The following is a 22,946-nucleotide window of genomic DNA, read 5'->3' as shown; positions in this document are numbered from 1 at the left end:
CTGTTCATGCTGAGGGGCACCTGCAGGCCAGTGCCAAACTGCCCTCAACAACCCCTCAGCCTTCCTCCCATGCTTGTCAGTACGTAAAGTCAGGAAGGGGCTGAGGCGGCAGGGGACTGGCATGTCAGCGCTGCCCTGGGCGCACACACACCCAGCTGGGTTGCGACAGCACCTGTGTTTGGCTTCAACTTTGCTCCAAGACTGGAGCAGGCACTGGGAGCAGCGAGAGGCCAGGCAGTGGGAGCAGGCACTTCCAAGCCTGCAGGGGCAGGGGTGTCTTCCTGGGTCCCTGGGAGTGCAAAGATGCCCAGTCCACAGCTGTGGCTGGGTGGCTGCAGCTGTGCCTGGGAGGGCAGGGCTCCTGCCTGCTCCCAGCCTCTAAGAGCACAGGGATGCCAGATCTGCAGCCATGGCTGGGAAGCTGCAGCTGCACTCAGGGTGCATGAGGTTCCCGCCCTGCCAACTCAGCAGCAGGTGGGGCTTCTACCTGTTCCCAGTTCCCACTGGCCCCATGGAGCAGGCAGCACCAACCATGGCCATCTCTGCCTTCCTTTCTCATGGGATAGCCTCAGATACTTGGAAGCAAGACGAGCAAGTGAGCCTTCTGCTGAATATGAGAAAAGATGAAAGAAGGCTTTCCCAGAATGTATGGTTTTTAGGCCCAAAGGAAGCAGACCTTAAGATTAGTGGCGATGCCTTTCCTTCTCTTCTGCCCTCCAGACCGACACAACTTGACCAGTAGTGTTTTTTGTTTTTTTTTTTTTTTTTTTGAGGCGGAGTCTCGCTCTGTCGCAGGGACTGGAGTGCAGTGGCCAGATCTCAGCTCACTGCAAGGTCCGCCTCCCGGGTTCACGCCATTCTCCTGCCTCAGCCTCCCGAGTAGCTGGGACTACAGGCGCCCGCCACCTCGCCCAGCTAGTTTTTGTATTTTTAGTAGAGACGGGGTTTCACCATGTTAGCCAGGATGGTCTCGATCTCCTGACCTCGTGATCCGCCCATCTCGGCCTCCCAAAGTGCTGGGATTACAGGCTTGAGCCACCGCGCCCGGCCTTGACCAGTAGTTTTAAAAGCCCAATTTCAGACACCAGGGTGTAATTTAGGGTGGAGGGTGGGAGGCGGGTGAGGGTTGAAAAACTACCTATCAGGTACTATGCTCGCCACCTGGGTGACAAAACCACTTGTACACCAAACCCCAGCAATACAAAATCTACCCATATAAGAAACCTGAGTATGTACCCTCTGACCTAAAATAAAAGCCAGAAAGAAAAAAATAAAAGGTCCAGTTTCAAGTTGAGGCCAGGAGACCTCAAGGTTGCTATGGAGGAAGGGGCTCTCTACTGCCCCACCTGTTCCTGCCACATCCTATAGCACCTGCTGCCCATCTCTCTTTGGCTGAGTTAGATAATATCACAAAGAAAAGATTATTAATATTTCTTCTAGAGTATCCCTAGACATGTTATACTGTTTCATCAATATAAAAGAAATCTTTATTTTTAAATAAAGGTAATCCAAAAATCATACTAAGTTAAAACATACAGTATACACCTAAAGGTTTTCAGTAGCTTCAGTCTGATTGTTCAGTATGATATTATATAAATATAGATATAGATATTTAACTGACTAAAACAATAATGGATGTGATTTTAACTACTCAAAATTTTTGAGAGCAAATGGTTCCCATAGCAACTAAAGACAGTCCTCCTTTATGCATTTCTAGTATTTTCTGGGATGCTAAGTGATGTTAAATTTATGCTTTAATATATATGGCATAAAATACCCAAGTTAAGCTTAAGAAGGGAACCATAATTTTACTTCTTCTCAAATCATTTTGTGGCTTTTATACATAATAACAAAATTGTTCTGAAATACAGTTGTGCTTTTTTTCCTTATAATCAACAAATGAAACTAAAAGCCACTTCGAAAGGTTGACCAAAAGCCTATATCCATCACACGAAAGCCAAGGCAACACTGCATACATACAAAAACAATTTTAATTGTAAATTCTGATCAATGCTATCGTTTAAATTACTACATGATACTTACGAATTCATGAGGAACTATCTACGTCTTTTTCTGCAGTACCAAAGCGGCATTATGGTTATGATACAAAATAGATGGCCTGGTTCAAATCCAAGCACTGTGACGAGCAATGCCCCATTGGAAGAGTCGTTAAAACTTTCTAAGCCTCAGCTGCTTCTTCTATAAATGGACACATAATAAAATTCTTGTAGGGATCCATGACAAAAAATGCCTGAACATCACCTACCAGAGTAACTAGCACATAGCAGTGCTCAGTAAATGTAGTTGCAATTACTTTACTTCAAACACCCCTGTTGAAGTCAGTAATATAAACACTATTCATCCATTTTTTAATTTATTCATTCAGAAGTCAAATTCTATGGTAGATCAGTGAAACTGTTCCCATGAAAATCACTGTAGGTTATAAAAATATCAAGGTTTCCCTCTTTTCTCTCAGAAAAAGGTCTAAAATTATCTGAGCTAAAAAACAAAATGTGAGCAATTTATTAGACTAGAGAAACATAATTTTTTCACGATTGTGTAGCTCATACCCAGCTTGGTGGAATTATATGTCAAACTCTCAAAGGAAAAAAAAATATCAATCTCTAGGCCAACAGCTAAGAAACTGTTAATTCTAAGTACTTTTTTTTATGAAAATTAAACTCCTCAAAGTAAGAGCTCAAATGGAATTACATTCTTTACAAAAGGTGGATGGGGTAGGTTTAATTCATCTATTACTATGACACAGGTGTTGCCATTGTGTAAACTCAAATGGAATATCCTTATTACAGGTATATTTCTTATGTTCATGGAGATCATGGGAAAAATAAAGGTATATGTCTATAATGTTTAATGTGGATGCTATTGCAAGAAAGTTTTTAAAGGAAGAATTAAGAAAGAAGTTATAATTATGACAGAATAAGAAAACCCAGGCAAAGGGTACAAGAAATGAAGGTTTAAGAAAGATGACATATTGACCATATTGGCTTCTAAAATTACTCCAACATATGCGTGTTATTATTAATTAGTTTTTGCAACTTTGCATGATATTTGCTATATATCCTGAAGCAGCAGAGGCACCACTGCGTTCTATGTATTGCTCCTCTCATCAAAGACCATCCTCTGAACAGGAACTGTAGGCCTAAAGCAATCATCCCAGAGAGAAACGACTTCCTCTGTGCTTGTTTTCCTGCTCTAACTACAAATCTACTTTTCATGCTCACCTGAAGGAGCTACACAATTTGTTTGGGTAGTCAGTAAGCCCCATGCATTAGTAGGTATTCACTGAGCATTTTGCTATGTGACAAGTACTAGTCTGGGTGCGCAGCTGTACCCGTGTTTTGAACAGCATAGCAGTCCCCCCGTTCCATGGGAGATACATTTCAAGACCCCTAGTGGATGCCTGAAAACACGGATAGCTTCTGTCATGTCTTGCACACACAAACTTAATGCCACCTTGTACATCTTAACTAAGCACTTACCACGCACTGTGGCTGTAAACTTTTGCAGTCTGAGGTACAACAGCAAAACTAGAACGAATTTCTTTTTCCTTCTTCACAATTTCAGGTATAGAAAATTCTTTCTTACTGTAGATCTTAGCAAGCAGTGCATACAATTTTTTTCTTTCCTTATTAAGTTGAGCACTTTCACCTTCTCACTTAAAGGAAGCACTTGATGCCTTCTCTTGGGCATATCCAGATTGCCATCATCACTACTCCTGTGCTTTGGGGCAATGGTTAAGTAAAGTAAGGGTGATTTGAACACAAGCACTGTGATCTTGAGACAGCCTATCTGATAACCAAGACACCTCCTCAGTAACTAGTGGGTGGGTAGTGGGATTTGTTGGACAAAGGGATGATTCATGTCTTCAGTGAGACAGGGTGGGAAGAGGAACTTTTCATCGTGCTGCTCAGAATGCTGCACAATTTAAAACTTATGAATTGTTTATTTCTGGAACTTTCCATTTGACATTTTTGAATGACATTTTCATTGACCACAGGTAACAGAAACCATGGAACGTGAAAATCTCAGATAAGAGGATACTACTGTACTTTAAAGTAACATCGTCTGATTTCCTCTTCTATTGTATGAACTAAGGCATATTACGGAATAATTTTAAAAGACTATTCTGGTGCATTACTTACAATAAATGCCAAGCTCTGCTAACAAAACAGTAAAACTCTCAATTATATTGTGCTATGATGGATTTTAAAGTTCTAAATTCAACACAGGTAAATCACAGTAAATCTGAGACTATCAGGTTAAAAGGCTAATATTTGACATGCAAGATCATTCAGTGAAGGAAAATGTCTGAGAGAAAAAATTCATGCATTTGTAAATAAATCACACAATACTTCTACGTAAGTATAAACATGTACATATATATACAGACATCAACATATTAGACATACAAAACTGACTTTCACTAATAAAATGGAGTTAACTATAATAAACATAAAAACCGGACATACAACTGCACTAAAGTTTCCTACATATTCTGGGCTTCTGTTTTCTCGTCAATAAAATTAGGAATTTAATTTAAAGATTGCTCCAAATTCAGGTTACATAATTGTGTAATTTTAAAAAGTAAGATATTTAAAAATGGTAGGGACCTCTAACAACTGTGAGAAAGTGGTTATTTTCCAGGTTTCCACTGCCAACTGCTATTCACTCAACATGCGCACCTCAAACCCTGGCCTGATCAAAGATCCTGTTCATCCATTGTTGAAAAGACATCACTCCTCCCTCCCTGTCTTCTGCTCTTTGTCCTGGAGGCAGAACTTTTGTATTTCCCACCCACTCTGAATGTGATGTGGTTGCTAAGAATAAGGAATGCAGGAACCTCTACAATGATTACAAGAAATAAAGAGCAGAAGTTACAAAAACACCAAAATGGGACCACAGGCAGGGGAAGAGGAAGGCAGTGGCCCCCATGCCACAGGTCTTGTAACTGCACATGCATGAGTCATCTATAGGTACATAAACACTAGCTAGCATTAGTTATCACCTTCATTTACTGAAAAGTATTATAAATAGGAAGTCCTGAGAGAAACAAGCAAATGTAGACAAATAATATTTGGAATACTGAAGAAAGAACAATAAAGGCTTTAATACAACCATACATGGCTTAAAGGTCAGTGACTACATAAAAAAATACAACCTCAGAAGTTGCCCATCAGCAAACAGAAGTTATTTATTTTTATTTATTTATTTTTGAGACGGAGTGCAGCAGCACAATCTCGGCTCACTGCAACCTCCGCCTCCCAGGTTCAAGCGATTCTCCTGCCTCAGCCTTCTGAGCAGCTGGAATTACAGGCATGTGCCACCGCATCCAGCTAATTTTTGTATTTTTAGTAGAGACAGGGTCTCACAATGTTGACCAGGATCATCTCGATTTCCCGACCTCGTGATCCACTCGCCCCACCCTCTCAAAGTGCTGGGATTACAGGCGTGAGCCACTGCAGCCAGCCATGAAAGTATTTTTAAAAGTATAAAAGTGTACAGAAAGTATAAAAAGAAAATCCCAAATTCCGTTTTCTCTTTTCAGTATTATATATATATATACACACACATACACACTGTATATGTATACAGACTCTGAGATATTTTCAAAATGTGGGCTCAGAAAATGATTAGAAAGTTGATAAAAAAATCACGGTAATATTTTGGGTGCTGGAATGATTTCCATAAATACATTTAATTTTAGAATCTCACACTGTTGCAGTCCGTGTTTATATGAATAGATTGCCATATCCGATATCTTCAAGAACTGCAGTGCATATAGGTTTTTCAATACAATAAAAGAGTTCTACAGATGTTGTCTTCCTACCGTCTGGAAAATTTTTTAAAGTATTTTACAGCTGTAATGATGGATGCGCTCACATACTGGGTCTTATTCTTTTGTTCAGTGTTCTAGAAAAAACAATCCCACTCAGCAACATAACCTGTGTGGTCCACAGATGAGACGAAGAAAATATAAACAGATGGGACACATCTGTTAATCATAAACATTTCTTCATTAGTGTCATCATCAGATTTATTTATGTTATGTTATTGTGAAAGACTCTGACAGGGATTATATTTAATCTAAACTAAAAAAAATCAAAACCTTGGCCATTTTTCACAGGTATGGATCAATATGACATGCAATACAGATAAACATTATTTTCTATGGTCAGGATGGCACCTTGATACTAACGATGTAATACTGGTCACAGCCAAATTCTTCTATCAAAGCATAAGTGCATAACGCCTATTCACCTACCTTCCAAATACAAGAAGACGGTATAGTAGAGTGGAATTACTTAGAGGCGAAATAAAAGTAAATAAACAGAGTTATATTATTACCAGCTATGCCATTTTTCCTTGTGATCCAGGAGAATCCTATACTTCCAACTCCTCTTCTATAAAACAGATAAACCATCATGGGATACAACCATGAAACTTTGTGCAGAATGCCTATTGTGGGTCTCAAAGGACTTCAAAACAAGTAGTAAAAATTATTGTAAATAGGTCGGGCATGGTGGCTCACTCTTCTAGTCGCAGCACTTTGGGAGGCCGAGGCAGGTGGATCGCTTGAGCCCATGAGTTTGAGACCAGCCTAAGCAACATGGTGAGAACCTGTACAAAAAATTAGCCAGGCGTGATGGTGCACGCCTGTAGTCCCAGTTACCCAGGAGGCTGAGATGGGAGGATCATCTAAGCTCAGGTGGTCAAGGCTGCAGTGAGCTGAGATCATGCCACTGCACTCCAGCCTAGGTGACAGAGTGAGACTTTGTCTCAAAAAAATATTGTAAATGATTATATTCAAAAACACCAAAGTACCCCCAAACAAAGATGTGTTATTAATTTCTAAATATTGTCTCACTCTTGAGAGAGATTTGAATCACAGAAAAACCTAAAAATATATTTTCTCTTCAATTTTCTGCGTGGATATCAGGATTATTTTGAGGACCTAAATGAGTTTACATGCAGACCTGGTCCATGATGAAAGGTTTACATGTCATCACAACCTCTAAAGAATGGCCTGAGAAAATGTTCCAGGGGGAGTGAGGAGTCCCAGGCAAGAGGGCAAGAAGGGCTCTGCAAAACCAGCATCTGCTGAAAACCCTCATCACTACTGGAAACTGCTTTGTAAACATATAGATTAATAGAAACTATACTTGCAGGTGAAGGACACAGGTCTTATTTCATAAGCTATTAATAAAATAAACATTTGCCCACAAAATGCCTACCCAACCAGGGAAAATAAATTATTGAACAGTAAAATTATTCTAACATCACAAAGATTCACTAACCAAATGGTGTCCTGATTCCAGGACAAAGTAAATTTCAGTAAAAAGCTCAAAGTCACAACAGTTCTATCTGTGTCATCTTCTTGACAGTGCAGTGTAGAAAACGGCAATGTAATAAATGGTCACCAAAGACAAGAGGGGTCAGAGAAGACTGAGTAAGATCAAAAGAAAGGCATTAAGGGACTGACTGTGAAAACAACTACCAACACGATCATTCAAATCTAATGAGAAAAAATTCGAAGATCAATACATGGAAAATTAAACATCAGGGTCAAATTGAGGCAACTGAATACAGGAACCAGTTATACGTTATGTCTGCCTTCTTTCTTTCCTGATTTGGAATGTGTGTTGTACTTTGCTTCACACTAGTAATTTCCAACCCTGGGTGTACACTGGAATCCCAACATGGCATGCTGGGCTTCAACCTAGACCAATTACATGAGAATCTGAAAACAGGTAAGACATTTGTGAAAAAAAACCAAACCAAAACAAAACAAAACCCTTCCAAATTGTTCTATAGTAGAGTCAGGGCTGAGAACTTTGCATTTAGACCCTTTTTTTTTTTAACCCCAAAATTGTAAGTAGCTTTCTCCACACCACATGACAAATTATCTTTAAAACAAAGTTCCTGGATGGGTAGGAAGTAGCGAAAGATTTCCAACCCAAATAAGTGCTCAAGTTTAAGCAGGAGTATACCAAGTCCAGGACATTTACGAAAATAAAAAGAGCAAATCATGTCCTCACAAACCTGTAAATTCTTGGGAATATCTAAGATGACTCTGTTGAGGAAAGAGCTTAGACTTAATATAGTATTTATATTACATTCTCTAGACTTAATAAAGTATTTATATTGTATTCTCTCAAGTAATATTGTCATAAATATTATAAGCAAAACATATTTTTCCACAAATAATTAAGATTTCTAGAGATAAAGCAAAGGAACAAAGAGTTTCATTTTTATAAGGTGCTTAATACTTTGTGGAAAATGTCAATAGAACATGTTTGTCTCATCAGTTACCACAGATGGCCAATCTTGATTGTGTTTAATACCAATAGCCATTATCTAAGAAAACAATTCTGAATTCTAACATCAAGAGTTTAAAACAACTGGGAAGTGGGTTAAAAAGAGAAAAAAAAATTGAATACTGAAGACAGTTTTCACAAGCTGTAAAAAGTTCTTAAGTTAACAGTTACAAAACTTGTACAAAGAAGAAAGTAAAGATGAACTTGGAATATACAATGTAATCCTCTGTATACACTTCCTGGCCAGCAATGTCTCTAAAAGGGACAGTAGGATATGAAAAAAGAGAGTGACATTGGGCAGAGGGGTGGAGCACCCTGACAGAAAACAACAAGAAGTCTCTCCAGAATGCATTTCCCATCTGACAATCCATTGCTGATTAATCTTGGGACAGTACATTCAAATATCTCCCATTTTCCCCAGAAACAAAGGAATAAAAATACTACTGGGCTGCACGCAGTGGCTCACACCTGTAATCCCAGCACTTTAGGAGGCCAAGGTAGGAGGATCACTTGAGGCTAGGACTTTGAGACCAGACTGGGCAACAAGGGAGAATCCATCCCTATAAAAATGACAAAATAATTACTCAAGCATGGTTGCATGTGCCTGTAGTACCAGCTACTTGGGAGGCTGAGGCAGGAGGATCACTTGATCCCAGGAGGTTGAGTGAGCCGTGATGTTACCACTCTACTGCAGCCTGGGCAACAGAGAGCGACCCTGTCTCTAAGACAAATATAAACCAAAGCAAACAACTACTGATTTACATTGCAGTGATTAAAAGGAATAAAGGATTTAAAAATTGTACACAGAGTGTCACATAAAGTCACCCATCACAATCATAATTATGCTGTGAGGCATGACAGGAGGTGGAGAGATGGCACGTGCAGAGACAAGGCCAGCACACATAATGGAGTGGAAGCCAGTGTGGAACATAACCACATACACAGAAGGGTTAAAACCCAGACGACAGTTCAACTCAGTAGCAAACCAAAAATAAATAGATAATACTTTTTTTTAAAAAAAGAAACCCACACAAAACAAAACAAGGGAAGATAAGGACAAAAAATCAATACCACGCAAGATGAAAAATAAGCAGCCTCCAGATTAATGCTTAAAAGGAAGAAACAAGAATGCAATTGGAGAATACTCAGGTGGAGGAAACCTCAAACCTAGAGCTTAAAGAAGTGGGTGGCATTCTGGTTAGAAGGGACAGGTAATTTAATCCCTCTCACTCTGTCAGGATTCTTGAGAGCATGGATCTATCCATGCAACCCTCTGCCATGCAAAACACATATGGTGGAATTTGAATAAATATAAAACAAGTCACACAATTGATCATTACACCAAAACATTTAATTAAAAACTCAAAATAAAATATGTATTATTAATTTCTAAGTTTAAGCTTACAGTTTGGAAATTCAAATGACAAAAAGGCCTATGAAGTGTGGTGTGGTGTGGTGTGGTGTGGTGTGGTGTGTGTGTGTGTGTGTAAGAGAGAGATAGAGACTCTTTAGATTTTTCTCAAGAGGAGGACTTAGGAGAAGAGTGCTATATTTTGTAATTTAATAAACTGCCATATAAGTCATTTGACAATCAGATCTTCCAAGCAAGATAATTAAGCATAAGCAAAGGGGAAAAAAAAGAAATTCACAAAAGGTGCGTAAACAAAAATAATTAGCTTTTATAGATTACTAAGTAATCTGGCTACTTATTAACAAAGAAGGAAACTGTTATACTAGGATCTGAGTCTGTTTCTCTGGGTTCCTCCTCCAGGGTGAATGTATTCTTCCTGCTGGACTCTCATCAACAGGTGAAAATGAGTTACTGTACCTGTAACCAGAGCCTGTCTCCTGCCACGGTCCTGCCGATGGCACTGCACTGGAAGGTAGCAAATTGGCCGGCGTTAACTTCCACATTCTGAATCCGCAGGAAGTGAGGAGTCCTCGCTACATGAAGAAGAAGAATGAAAGATATTAGAAGTGGAGATCTGGAACTCATGGATGTCTTCTTCCATCTACCTGCAATTTTTGGCCTTTCGATTGTGTTCACCTTGGGGAAAAAAAAGGCTTTTGCTTATATGAGCTGTAAATATTTAACATAAATTTTAAAAATACCATAAAAAGTTTTGGTATGTTGTATAAAAGAATAACAGAAAGCCAAGAATTCTGGAATACAACGAAACAGAAAGAAGATCTTTTATTGTTCCTGCTGTGCAAATTATCATAGCTCAGCAGTCTTCTTGTAATAACAGATCTATATTAATAAAGATTAAACTGAAACCTAATTGATGTTTTGAACAAAAACATATTAGATATTTATACCAGCAACATGAAAAGAACAGTAAGAAGTTAAACGATGTTATCAAGGAAGCTTTTCAAGCCAAGTACACAGCTGTACATAATATATATTTTAATACAACTAACTGGTATGCAGCATTACTTATGTAATATTTTTCAGCTGCCAAAAATACTATTTCTTTAGACATGCTCTGTGAAATGATGCTGAGACTGCCATAGCATGGCAATGTTTGCTGATTCTTATTTCCAATTCAAGAACTAAGAAGGATTCCAAATAGTGAACACCATTGTCTAGTAATGTACATTGTCCATATGGAACAGCTGTCTAAATAAAGGATTATTCCTACTTAGTATGAGAAGCAATTCCTGCATCACACTGCAAACAGGCGTCCAGGAACTAGAATGATAAGTCAGGTCTTAAATTTTATGAAAATTCTACTTTTAGGAAAACATTCCTTTATTATAACAATGATAGAGTGAAAGAGTAACAAAGTGGGAAGGGTGGGCACAGAAAAGGAAGCAGAGTATGATCATACTTCCTGGGAGAGACAGATAAATCTGGATAATAACTAGAATACATCTGTTATGCTTTGCCAGCTTTTTCCCACTGCCAATGTGTCTTCAGCCATGTCTAGGCAGCTTCAAAAAAGGGTGCCCCACTACTGGGTAGCAAAAGATTACAAACTAGGGCTCGCATTAGCCTGGGTAGAACGTAATTAGGAATGGAAGTTGAGTTACTACCAAAGAACAAAGAAAAACTGAATTTAATGTCAAAAACACACAGGAATGCGCCATTATTAATTTGGAGGCCACTAATAATTCAGACAAAGTATTCATGATGCTCAGCATACAAAATACTCTAAATAACTTCCAATAAAGCAATATAACCATGGACCATTGTTTCTTAATACTAATATATTAACATATAACTCTATGATCTCTGCTTTTCACTGACTTAATCAAATTACCCCTTGCTCAAGAATAACATAATTCTGTGTTTTTAAAAGATCTCTGTAAAAAGTCCCTAAATGAATTTCTCTTTTAGTCTTTGTTCCTGAAATACTCAAAGACCCATTGTTTTTAGAAAATGGAACAAGGTAACCTTTATTGGGTACTTATGCACCAGAAACTTTTCCACTGAGTAGTCACAAATGTTCTGTGAGGGAGATATTTTCTCCATTTCCAAGAGGGGGAACACTTGTGGGTACTTGGCTAGTAAGTGTCAGAAGAACAAACTCCAGTATATCCAGTTCCAAACCCCAGGCTCGGTTTTCGAAGCCACAGTGCCTCTCCCCAGACTTCCCACCATCTTTGCCTTTCCTTATCTCTTCATCCCACTTGCAGTGGCTCCCCTGTCTGCCTGCTGGAATTTTCAAGATGTTTCTCAAACGCTGTTCCTTCCATGAAGCTTCTGCACATTTGCTCACCTTGTGGTTAGGCCTTCTAGTATCACAACAGCCACAGCACTTGATGCAACAGAACTTGATGGTATCGCCACACTCTCAGCAAATACTCATTATCATCATTAAATTCATATCACTTAAAATTATTAAAACCATCCACCTATCCTTAAAGACTGTTCATTTTAGATTTCAATTTCCGTAGAATTCTACTCTCTCACTCTCATCTGACACTAATGAAACTTTTACCATATAAAAAACTTTATAAACATTATAATTTTAGGTTTACTTACACCGCAAGTTCCCAACATGAATAGAGTTCACTAAAAATTTTAAGATTTGACTCAATTAATAGGAATATACTAGAAGCCAAAAGCTGTTTTCTTGTCAAGGAAATTTAAACAAATTTCTTCTAATAAATCTATTTTAGTACATGTGTCCTTAACTGGAAACATTAAAAAAAAAATTCCCCCATGAAATAATTCTAAGCATACTCCCAAAGCCGTGCAAGCTGAAACTGGATGACTTGATTTAACTTCAAAAGATGAATCACCATCAGCATGTGGGCCACTCAGAAAGCCCACTGGAATCCCTACCTCTTCCACATTCTGCTCCGGGAAGCAGCCGTGGCTGTGACACTACCATCACTGAAGACGCTTCAGACCCGACATCCAGAAACCGCCATGGGCTGCCCTCTGGACTCAGAATCTCAAACCCAACATCCAGAAACCGCCACGGGCTGCCCTCTGGACTCAGAATCTCAAACCCAACATCCAGAAACCGCCACGGGCTGCCTCTGGACTCAGAATCTGAGTTTCTAGTTTGTTCCAACCATTATTCTTTGTTTTCTTTTTGTTTCCTTGTTCTAATCTAAATTCACTCTTTTTCATAGATCTCTTACCTTGCAATTTGTAACACAAATGTCTGCACAGCTATCAACCTACTTTCTTTCTTTGAAGGAACTTCTACATGGAGAAAATATGGGGACCCATTCACACCCCCAGAGTTGGTATGAAGATTATTTTAAAGTGAAAACATTTGAGCAAAAGAAGATGTAGAAAGAAATCTTATCTGAGCTTCAAGTATTTGACTAAAACAGAGCTTTCCCAGAAAAAATAGTTGCCATTAACTCCCCTGTAAGTGAGGTGCCTCATTCAGCTGCCAGATAGACAAACTGTCCGTTGCCATCACCATCAAAAAGCCCAATAGAACTTTCTACATTTTCTCACTGAAGCCCTAAAACCACCCCCCAATCTTTTGTTAAATTTGGAATATAAATCTTTATCTCTGGGTATTTAGTGAGTTTTCCGTTGCTGGGAACTCTGGCCTGCAAATGAGAAAATCAACTTTGCCTTTTCTGCATTTAATCTGTCTCTTTCAGTTAATTTGCAGGTCCCCAACCACTGGACCCAAATCAGAAAAGGAAAAGTTTTCCTTCCAATAATATCTGAGGACAATGCTTTGAAGCCTTCATTCCACATGTTGGCCAACCCCCACCTTCCATCTCCCTGTGAGGTGTTAAAGGCTGAAGTTATCTGGCACACTCAGAACAGCAGGTTCTCTCCCTGGTGCTGGTCTCTCCAGTGGATTTCCCAGACACCTAATCCTGCTCTCCTCCAGCTACAGGTTACTACAGCAAGCTAGATCTCTAACACAAGGTGTCTGGGTGTGTAGCCATTTCTCACGATAACTTGGGTTAAAAGGATATTGCACACACAGCCACTATTCTAAAGTTTACCCCGCTCAGTTAAGCTGGTCAGTTCTGAGCCTGTGCTGAAGGATTGTTAAATATTTTCAGTATGACTCCTGGTGTATCGCAGCAGAATTATACTACTAAAAGGTAGTGCTATTGGCACCTAGAAAGCCGAGGCTAGGGACACTGCTAAACATCCTAAAATGTGCAGGATAGCCCCCACCACAAACAATTAGCGGGTGCCAATATCTCAACAGCACCAAGGTTGAGAAACCCTAATATATATCATACATAAACAAGTTTACTGAAACATCCCCCATTATTGAACACTGACGTTTGCTTCCACTACATATAATACTAAGATAAAAGTTTTCATAATTAAAACCTTTACTTTTTCATAAGTTAAACTATTAGAAATTACTAATAAAAAAATGCATTGTTGCCAGTTCTGAAATAGTGGCATAGAAGCAAGTTAGCTTCACTCACTCCCACAATAAATAAATAAATAAACAAACAAACAAACAGCACAGAGATTATCACCAGCAATACCCGAGAACTCAAATGAGGATGAGACTATTCCAGGAGTCAGAGACATGAAAACTTTCTGAGCAGAGGGAAGAAAACCAGACTTCAGTGATCTGTGAAACCCCAACCCCCAATCTGCCCAGCAGAAAATATCCGGAAACTTTCCTGACTCATAATTTCTACATTGGAAAAATGAGGTCAAAGTGGGTAAACAATTTCCCCACTATTTTGGATTGCCTGTCAGGAAATCTGTCCCTTCCCCAACTCAAAGGAAGCATCGAAAGTGCCTGAAGGGATAAATATCCCTAAGGACAGAGACAAAGGTAGGGTGCAGCAGGACTGCTGTCCCAGCATTAGAAACTTTCCCTGTAACTTGGCCAAAGGGATGCCAAATCAGAGTGGCTGTTAAGCAGCACCTCACTGTAGGAGAATAGTTAGTCCTTTCTGCACAAACTCTTAACCACCCTTCCCACACTACCAGTATATCGCTTTTGGGACCCTGCAAATTCAGGGAAAGTAGCACTCTCATTGTTTCCTATAACTGAGGCAAACCTTGGCTTAAGGTGTCACCTAGTGCCAAAAATTAGGCAGTAACCTAGCAGAGCAAAAAAAAGGGAAATCAACAGGTAAATTACAAAAAAGCTCTAAGCAAACATGTCCAATAAAAGCCAAAACAAGCCAGACTGCGAAGACTGGAATAACCAACCCTTTAGTGCAAAGACATAGACATACATCCACAAGAAACAAAAACAAATGAGGAACCACAGCCTCTACAAATGGACAAAGCAAGGAACCTGTGACTGATTTGAACAAAATGGTGATATGTGAACTTTATAACCAAAAACTCAAAATAGCCATTTTAAGGAAATTCACTCATCTCTAAGAAGCCACAGAAAAGCAGTTCAGAAACTTATCAGAGAAAGTTTAAAAAAATTTAAAAATTAAAAAAAAAAAACAGAAATCTTGAAACTAAGAAATACATTTGCTGAATTAAAAAATTCATTAGCGTCTGGGCGCAGTGGCTCATGCCTGTAATCACAGCACTTTGAGAGGCCAAGGAGGACAGATCACGAGCCCAGGAGATCGAGACCATCCTGGCTAACACTGTGAAACCCCGTCTCTACTAAAAATACAAAACATTAGCCGGGCGTGGAGGCGGCGCCTGTAGTCCCACCTACTCGGGAGGCTGAGGCAGGAGAGTGACGTGAACCCGGGAGGCGGAGCTTGCAGTGAGCCGCGATCGCGTCACTGCACTCCAGCCTGGGCGACAGAATGAGACTCCATCTCAAAAAAAAAAAAAAAAAAAAAAAAAAAAAAAAATTCTTTAGAGGCTCTTAACAACCGAATGGGTCAAGCAAAGGAAACAATCAGTGAATATGAAGACAGCTATTTGAAAATTTACAGTCAAAGGGGTAAAAAGAAAAAAAATGAAAAGGAACAAAGATTGTCTACAAAATACTGAAAAATACCTTAAAATATCAAATTTAAGAATTATTGGTGCTCAAGAGGTAGCTGAGCAACAGCAAGGGGCAAAAAACTTATTCAAAAAAAAAAAAAATTACAGAAAACTTTCCAAAACATGAAAGAGATAAATAACCAGGGACAGAAAGGTCAGAGAACACCAAACAGATTCAACTCAAATAAGACTACCCCAAAAGTTATAATGATTAGACTCTCAAAGGTCAAAGACAAAGAGAGCATCCTAAAAGTAGCAAGAGAAAAGAAGCAAATAGCATATAAAGGAACCGGGGTTCATATGGCAACAACCTAAGTGAAAACATGAATGTTTAAGAAGACAATTTCAAAGTGTGGAAATTTTTTTTAAATTGCCATCCAAGAATACTGTAGCCACTGAAGCTATCCATAGAAAAATAAAGGTCAGATAAAGTCTTACCCAGACAAACAAAAGTTGAGAAAATTCATCACTATTAGATCTATCTTACAATAAATGCTAAAGGGAATTCTTCAATACGAAAGGAGAAAAAAAACACTAATGCGCAACAAGAAAACATGTAAAAGTATATAAAACCCAAGGATAATATTAAATATACAGACAAATCCAGAATATTCTAACACTAGAGCTGTGATGTGCAATCCACTTGTAACTATTATGAAGCCCAAAAGACAAACCTTTCAAAAACAGTAATAGTTATGGCAACCTGTTAAGAGACAGGCAATATAAAAATATGCAAATTGAAACCACATAAATTCAAAATGTGAAGGGATGGAGTTAAAGCATAAAAGCATTTTTTCCATTTTTCTGTACTTTTGTCATCGAAGATAAATTGTCATCTCTTTAAAATGACTTATATCTATGTGATATATTTTATAAGCCTAATTGTAACAATGCAATAGATTCATTAAATACAAAAAACAACAAATTAAAACATGTGACCAGAGAAAATCACTTAACTACAGTATTAAGAAAGGTAGAAAGAAAGAGAAGAGCTACAAAACAACCAGAAATTAAGCAACAAAATGGCAGTACTAAGTCTTTACTTAATAATTACATTGAATGTAAATGAACCAAATTATCCAACTAAAAGGCATAGAAAGGCTGAACATACAAAGAACCAAGACACAAATTCTTCCTACAAGAAATCCACCTCAACTATAAAGGCACACACATAGGTAAGACAAAGTGAAGTGGGTGGAAAAAGATATTCCATCTAACTGGAAAACAAAAAGGAAGAGGATTATCTATGTTTATTTCAGATAAAATAGAGAGCAAATCAAAGACTGTAAAAACAAAAAAGATAATTAGATAAAGGGACTGTTAAGAGGATAAAACAATTATAAATATTATACACCCAACACCAGAGCTCCCAAGCATATAAAGCAAACATTAATAGATCTAAAGAGAGAGATAAACTCTAATACAGTCATAGTAGGGAACATCAACAGACCAATCATTCAGACAGAAAGTCAACAGAGAAACATTAAACTACACATTATGCCAAATAGTCATAACTAAGGTCTACGGAACATTTCACCCAAATGCCACTTTCTTTTCATAGTACATAGAACATTATCCAGAACAGAACATATCTTAGGCCAGAAAACAGGTCCCAACAAATTCAAAAGAGTGGAAATAATATGAAGTATCTTTTCTGACCTTAATGGAATAAAACTAGAAATCAGTAACAAAAGGAACCTCAGAAAATACAAAAACACATGGAAATTTAAAACCATGCTAGGGAACAACCAATTGAAGAAATTAAGAAGAAAATCCCATAGGTTTAGGTATGTTGTATTTCTGTTATCATTTGTTTCAATAATTTTTAAAATGACAGTACTACTCAAAAATTACAAATTCAGTGGAATCCCTATCAAAATACTAATGCTATTCTTAACAGAAACAGAAAATATAATGCTAAAATTTATATGGAACCAGAAAAGATTCCAAATAGCCAAAGCAAGCCTGAGCAAAAATAAAAAAGCTGGAGGCATCATACTACCTGATTTCAAAATGTAGTATAAAGCTTTAGTAACCAAAACAGCATGGTACCAACATAAAAACAGACACATAGATCAATGCAACAGAACAGAGAACTCAGTAATAAATCTATGCATTTGTAGCCAACTTGTCTTTGACAAAGGTGCCAAGAGTGTACAACAAAGAAAGGACAGTCTCTTCAGTAACTGCTGCTGGGAAAACAGGAGAACCATATGCAGAAAAAGGAAACTAGCCTCCTCTGTTTCAACATCTACAGAAGTCAAATCAAAATAGACCAAAGATTTAAATCTAGGACCTGCAACTATGAAACTACTAAAAGAAAACATTGGTGAAACACTCCAGAACATTGGTCTGGGCAAAGATTTTTTTGTGTACGACCTAAAGAGCAACCAAAACAAAAACAGACAAATGGGACTACATTAAGCTGAAAAGCTTCTACACAGCAAAGGAAACAATCAACAAAGTGAAGGGAGTCCACGGAATGGGAGAAAATATTTGCAAACTATCCATTTGACAGAGGACTAATAATCAGACTGTATAAGAAGCTCAAATAACTCAAGCAAAAATACAAATAGTCCAATTTAAAACTGGACATTCAAGTAGATGTCTTTAGAGTCACTGACTCTTTCCTCTGCTTGACTCATTCTGTTTTAAGAGCCTCTAAAGAATTTTCCCCGTAAGACATGAAAATTGCCAACATGTACATGAAAAAAAATGTTCAACCTCACTAATCATCTGAGAAATGCAAGTCAAAACAAAAATGAGCTATCACATTACTCCACTTACAATGGCTTTTATCAAAATGACAGGGAGTAACAGATACTGGTGAGCATGTGGAGAAAGGGGAACCCTTGTACAGTGTTGGTGGGAATATAAATTATTATACCCCCTATGAAAACCTGCATTGAGGTTTCTCAAAAAAACTAAAAATAGAACTACCACATTATCCAGCAATCCCACCACTTGGTATATATCCAAAAGAAAGGAAATCAATATATCAAAGAAAAATCTGCACTCCTATGTTTATTGCAGCACGATTCATAATTGCCAAAATATGGAGTCGTCCTAAGTGTCCATCAATAAATAAGTAAATAAAGAAAACGTGATACACACACACACACACACACACACACAAACACAATACCTCATACTACATTATGGAATATTATTCAGCCACAAAAAAGCATGAAATCCTGTATTTGCAGCAACATGGATGGTACTGGAAGGCCTTATGTTAACTGAAATAAGCCAAGGACAGAAAAACAAATACTGTGTATTCTCACTCTTATGTTGGAGCTAAAATAGTGGATTTCATGAAGCTAGAGAGTACATTAATGGTTACCAAAGGCTGGGATGGGTAGGGGGCGTGGGGGTGCAGGATGAACAGAAGTTGATTAATGGGTACAAATATACACGTATTAGAAATAAAATCCAGTGCTTGAAGATCAACGGGGTGACCACAGTTGGCAAAATCTACTGTATATTTCAAAATATCTAGAAGATAACAATTCAAATTTTTCTAGCATAAAGAAAACACTATAATTAAGGTGATGGATTTCCAATTACACTGCTTCAATTTTTACAAATTGTGTACATGTATTAAATTATCACATGTACCCCCAAATATACACTTATATATCAATAATTTTTTTTTTTTTTTTTTTTTTTTTTTTTTTTGAGACGGAGTCTCACTTTGTGGCCCAGGCTAGAATGTAGTGGTGCGCGATGTCAGCTCACTGGAAGCTCCACCTCCCGGGTTCATAAAATTCTCCTGCCTCAGCCTACAGAGTAGCTGGGACTACAGGCGCCCGCAACCATGCCTGGCTAATTTTTTTTTTTGTATTTTTAGTAGAGACGGGGTTTCACCGTGTTAGCCAGGATGGTCTGGATTTCCTGAGCTCCTGATCTGCCCGTCTCGGCCTCCCAAAGTGCTGGGATTATAGGCGTGAACCACTGCGCCTGGCCAAAAATAATTTTTAAAACACACATTTTAAAAGGCATTTGACACAAACTGTCAAACTGCTTTCCACAAAAGCTTATAACAATTCACATTTTTACCATCAGGGTATGAAAGATCTTTTTCACCACCTTTTCAAAAGTACTATTACCTTGTTATTCACTGCAGCATAGATGTGCCCAGAGTACATGATGTTAAGTGATAAAAGCCAGGCACAGAAGGACAAATACCACATTCTCATTCACGTAAGAGAGAACAAAAAGTTGACCTCAGAAGTCGAGAGTAGAATAGTGGTTACTGTGGGTAGGAAAGGTAGGGAGTAGAGGGACAAAGAGATGTTGGCTAATGAATACAAAATTACAGATAGATATAAGTATTAATAAAGTTACAGTGTTTTACAGTACTGTAGGGTGACTATAACTAACAATAATTTCTTGTATAGTTGCAAATACTTGTTAATAGAAGACAGGATATGGAATATTAACAGCACAAAAAAAATGATAAATGTTTGAGGTGATAAGCTAATTAACCCTGAGTTGATCATTATGCATTGTATACATGTTTCAAAATGTCACTCGATACCTCATATATATGTACAATTATGTGCCAATTTACTTTTTTGGTCTTATTATTTAAAATAAAATAACATTTTTTAAGAAAAGGAAAGGACTCAGCTCTTTCCCCCTCTGTCTGCCACGTGAGGACACAACAAAAAAGATGGAAAGTCCGCAACCCAGAAGAGGGTCCTCACCATAACCCGACCGTGTTGGCACCCTGATCTCAGACTTCCAGGCTCCAGAACTGTGAGAAGGGTATTTCTGCTGTTTATTTTAAAAAATACAATAAGTACTAACTTCTGTAATCTTTCTCGAGAAAGTTATAAAATGCATACCCTCTGCTCTATCAGCAAACGTAACAGTCAAAAATAATGCGAATATGAGAACTGTCACTGGTTCCGCTAAAGGTGTGTTCACCCATGGTATGCTCAGTTTTGGAATATCACTGTCTTTTAAATTTTTGTATTTTAATGGATTTAAGGGGTCCATGTGCAGTTTTGCTCCTTGGATATACTGCATAGCAATGAAGTCTGGATTTTTAATGTACCCATCACCTGAATCGTGTACATTATTCACAATAGGCAATTTCTCATCACTCACCCCCTTCCCCATCCCACCTTTCAGGGTCTCCAATGTCTATTATTCTTCTGTGTCCATATGTACACATTGTTTAGCTCCACTTGTAAGTGAAAACATGTCGTTTTTGTTTTTCTAAGTTATTTCACTTAAGATAATGACTGTGAGACCAGTTTCCTCCAAGAACATGAAAGTCAAACTTTCTGCTAATGGTGTAAATTTTTTCAGTAAATATTAAAGGCTTATATAATCTTCAAAGCTTTTAAGATGCCTAGATTCCCCTGGTTTAGTGCTATAAATCCTAGAACCATGTTCAGGTGGCTAGCAGCTCAAGGCTGATACTATTTTCAGATTTGGATTTCAGCACATTTGTGTTCAAGCATCAATACTTCCTTCAGTCCTTTACTATCTCTGAATATATGCAAAAGTTCTTAAACCTAAATCTTCACAAAATTTGTTTATTTGTAAAATAGAGATTTTTTTAAAGTACCTAGTTCGCAGTGTTGACATAAAGAACAAACAAGATGATGAAGCCAAGACATTCTCTGTGCCTCGTACTTAGCCCTCAAAAATGTTCCTTACTGTTTAGAATAACTGATCTATCACTGGAACCTGGAAAAGAACCCAAGAAAAAGAGCTCGACAGCCAGAAAAGTTTAGATGCCATGCTGAGCTGTATGCTCTGAACCTTGCGATACTACTTTAATTGTAACATCAGGTGTATACCACCTTTAGAATAGAAATTTCAATCTATCTCATATTCAGAAAGAAACATTCTCTCTCTCTTTCCAAACTTACAGGCTCATTTGTCTCCTGGATACCCTTTCAAAATGCTATGCCAGCTTTCTTCTAAAACCTGGAGGAGATTTAAGAACTAAATATCTTCCATGAATAACAAACAGGTTCTTAGTACAATTGTCCAATCCTCCCATCGCTTCCATATTCTGTTGCTTCTTACTAAGAAGGAACAGAGGTTTTCAGGTATTAATTGATCTCAAATAAGCCTTTGATCCCAAAGCCAATAATTATCATTGACCAAGATATAAATCGTTCCATAGATGTTTCATTATTATTGATACCTCAAAGTCTGCATAAAAATACTAGCAACAAAATCAGAGAAGAGTAATTTGTGAGATCAAAGTGCAAACTGAAGTGGAACAAGAGGACTATGTCCTAACCCCCTTTTGCTTTAACTTACTTTTTAATGTAATGACACAGGTTGAAATGTATGGGATGCATGCCCAACCACCAGAATAAACTGAGTTAATATTTTTGTCTCTATCTGTGTAACATATCATCACAAACAAGGAAGCAAATTGCTGCCAAAAAGAACAGCCTGGTACTGCTTACTCTAACACTGAGAACCAATGTATTTTGCAAACATTTTTTGAATTTAACAGTGGACATACAACTAACCTTCCCCATCAATGATATCAATCATTTTAGCTGTTAGAGGTTTACCATTAGCACCTAACTAATTCTAGCAAGTTATCACAATGTAGTGCCTAATAACAATACCAATAATAGCTAACATTAAATTCTTAGAATGTGGTAAGCATTGTGATAAATTCTTTATGTACATTAACTAATGTAGTCCCTATATTTACTCAGTGAGAAAAACATTATTATTATCTTCATTATACGAATGAAATTATAGGTCAAAAAAAGTCAAGTAATTCTTGTGATAGAAGCAGAAAACTTTTCTCTTAACATGTTTCAGGTCAAAGTCAGTTTTGTTTTCCTTGGAAGGTAAGAATAGGCTTCAGTGGAATAACTTTTCAAGTGGAAAAACAGATTCAACATTCTTATCAGAGAAAACTAAGGCAGCCACTACATATAAATAACTTTTAGAAGTCGACTGTATCTTAAGAAGAATGATATTCCTTTGGAGAAAAGTCCAAATTGTGTTCCCACATGTTTAAAAAGAAAGGTTAATTCTGAGTCCCACACATCTCTCAACCGAAGCACATGAATCTGTCTTTATTCGGCAGAACATAATTCCGAAAACAATTCTAATTTGTGCTCTGTCATTGTTATTCTTATTTCAATCACACTATTTAATAAATCTTCATTAAAAATCTAAATTTGGGAGTGGTAAGCAATGTGAGACTACACAAATTAATAAGGAAAATACTATTTTTAAAAATAAGA

General features: G+C 37.7%; 1 protein-coding gene across 12 annotated transcripts in view; it reads right to left on the bottom strand.

Annotated features, from left to right (window-relative positions):
- PTPRM (protein tyrosine phosphatase receptor type M) overlaps positions 1-22,946 on the bottom strand; it is an 864,300-nt gene that overhangs the window by 475,851 nt on the left and 365,503 nt on the right. For 11 of the 12 annotated variants that reach the window (XM_033178310.1, XM_033178302.1, XM_033178303.1 and 8 more), the window contains exon 5: positions 10,165-10,280. In XM_033178310.1, the coding sequence (XP_033034201.1) occupies positions 10,165-10,280 (116 nt within the window). Of the gene's footprint in view, positions 1-10,164; positions 10,281-21,962; positions 21,968-22,946 lie in introns of those variants that run through there. The other variant, XM_033178314.1, reaches the window with a different exon arrangement.

This window comes from Trachypithecus francoisi, unplaced genomic scaffold (assembly GCF_009764315.1).
Source record: "Trachypithecus francoisi isolate TF-2019V2 unplaced genomic scaffold, Tfra_2.0 Lachesis_group19, whole genome shotgun sequence".
Lineage (NCBI taxonomy): Eukaryota > Metazoa > Chordata > Mammalia > Primates > Cercopithecidae > Trachypithecus > Trachypithecus francoisi.
Note: the sequence above shows the minus strand (reverse complement) of the source record. Positions and strands in the feature narration are given on the sequence as shown.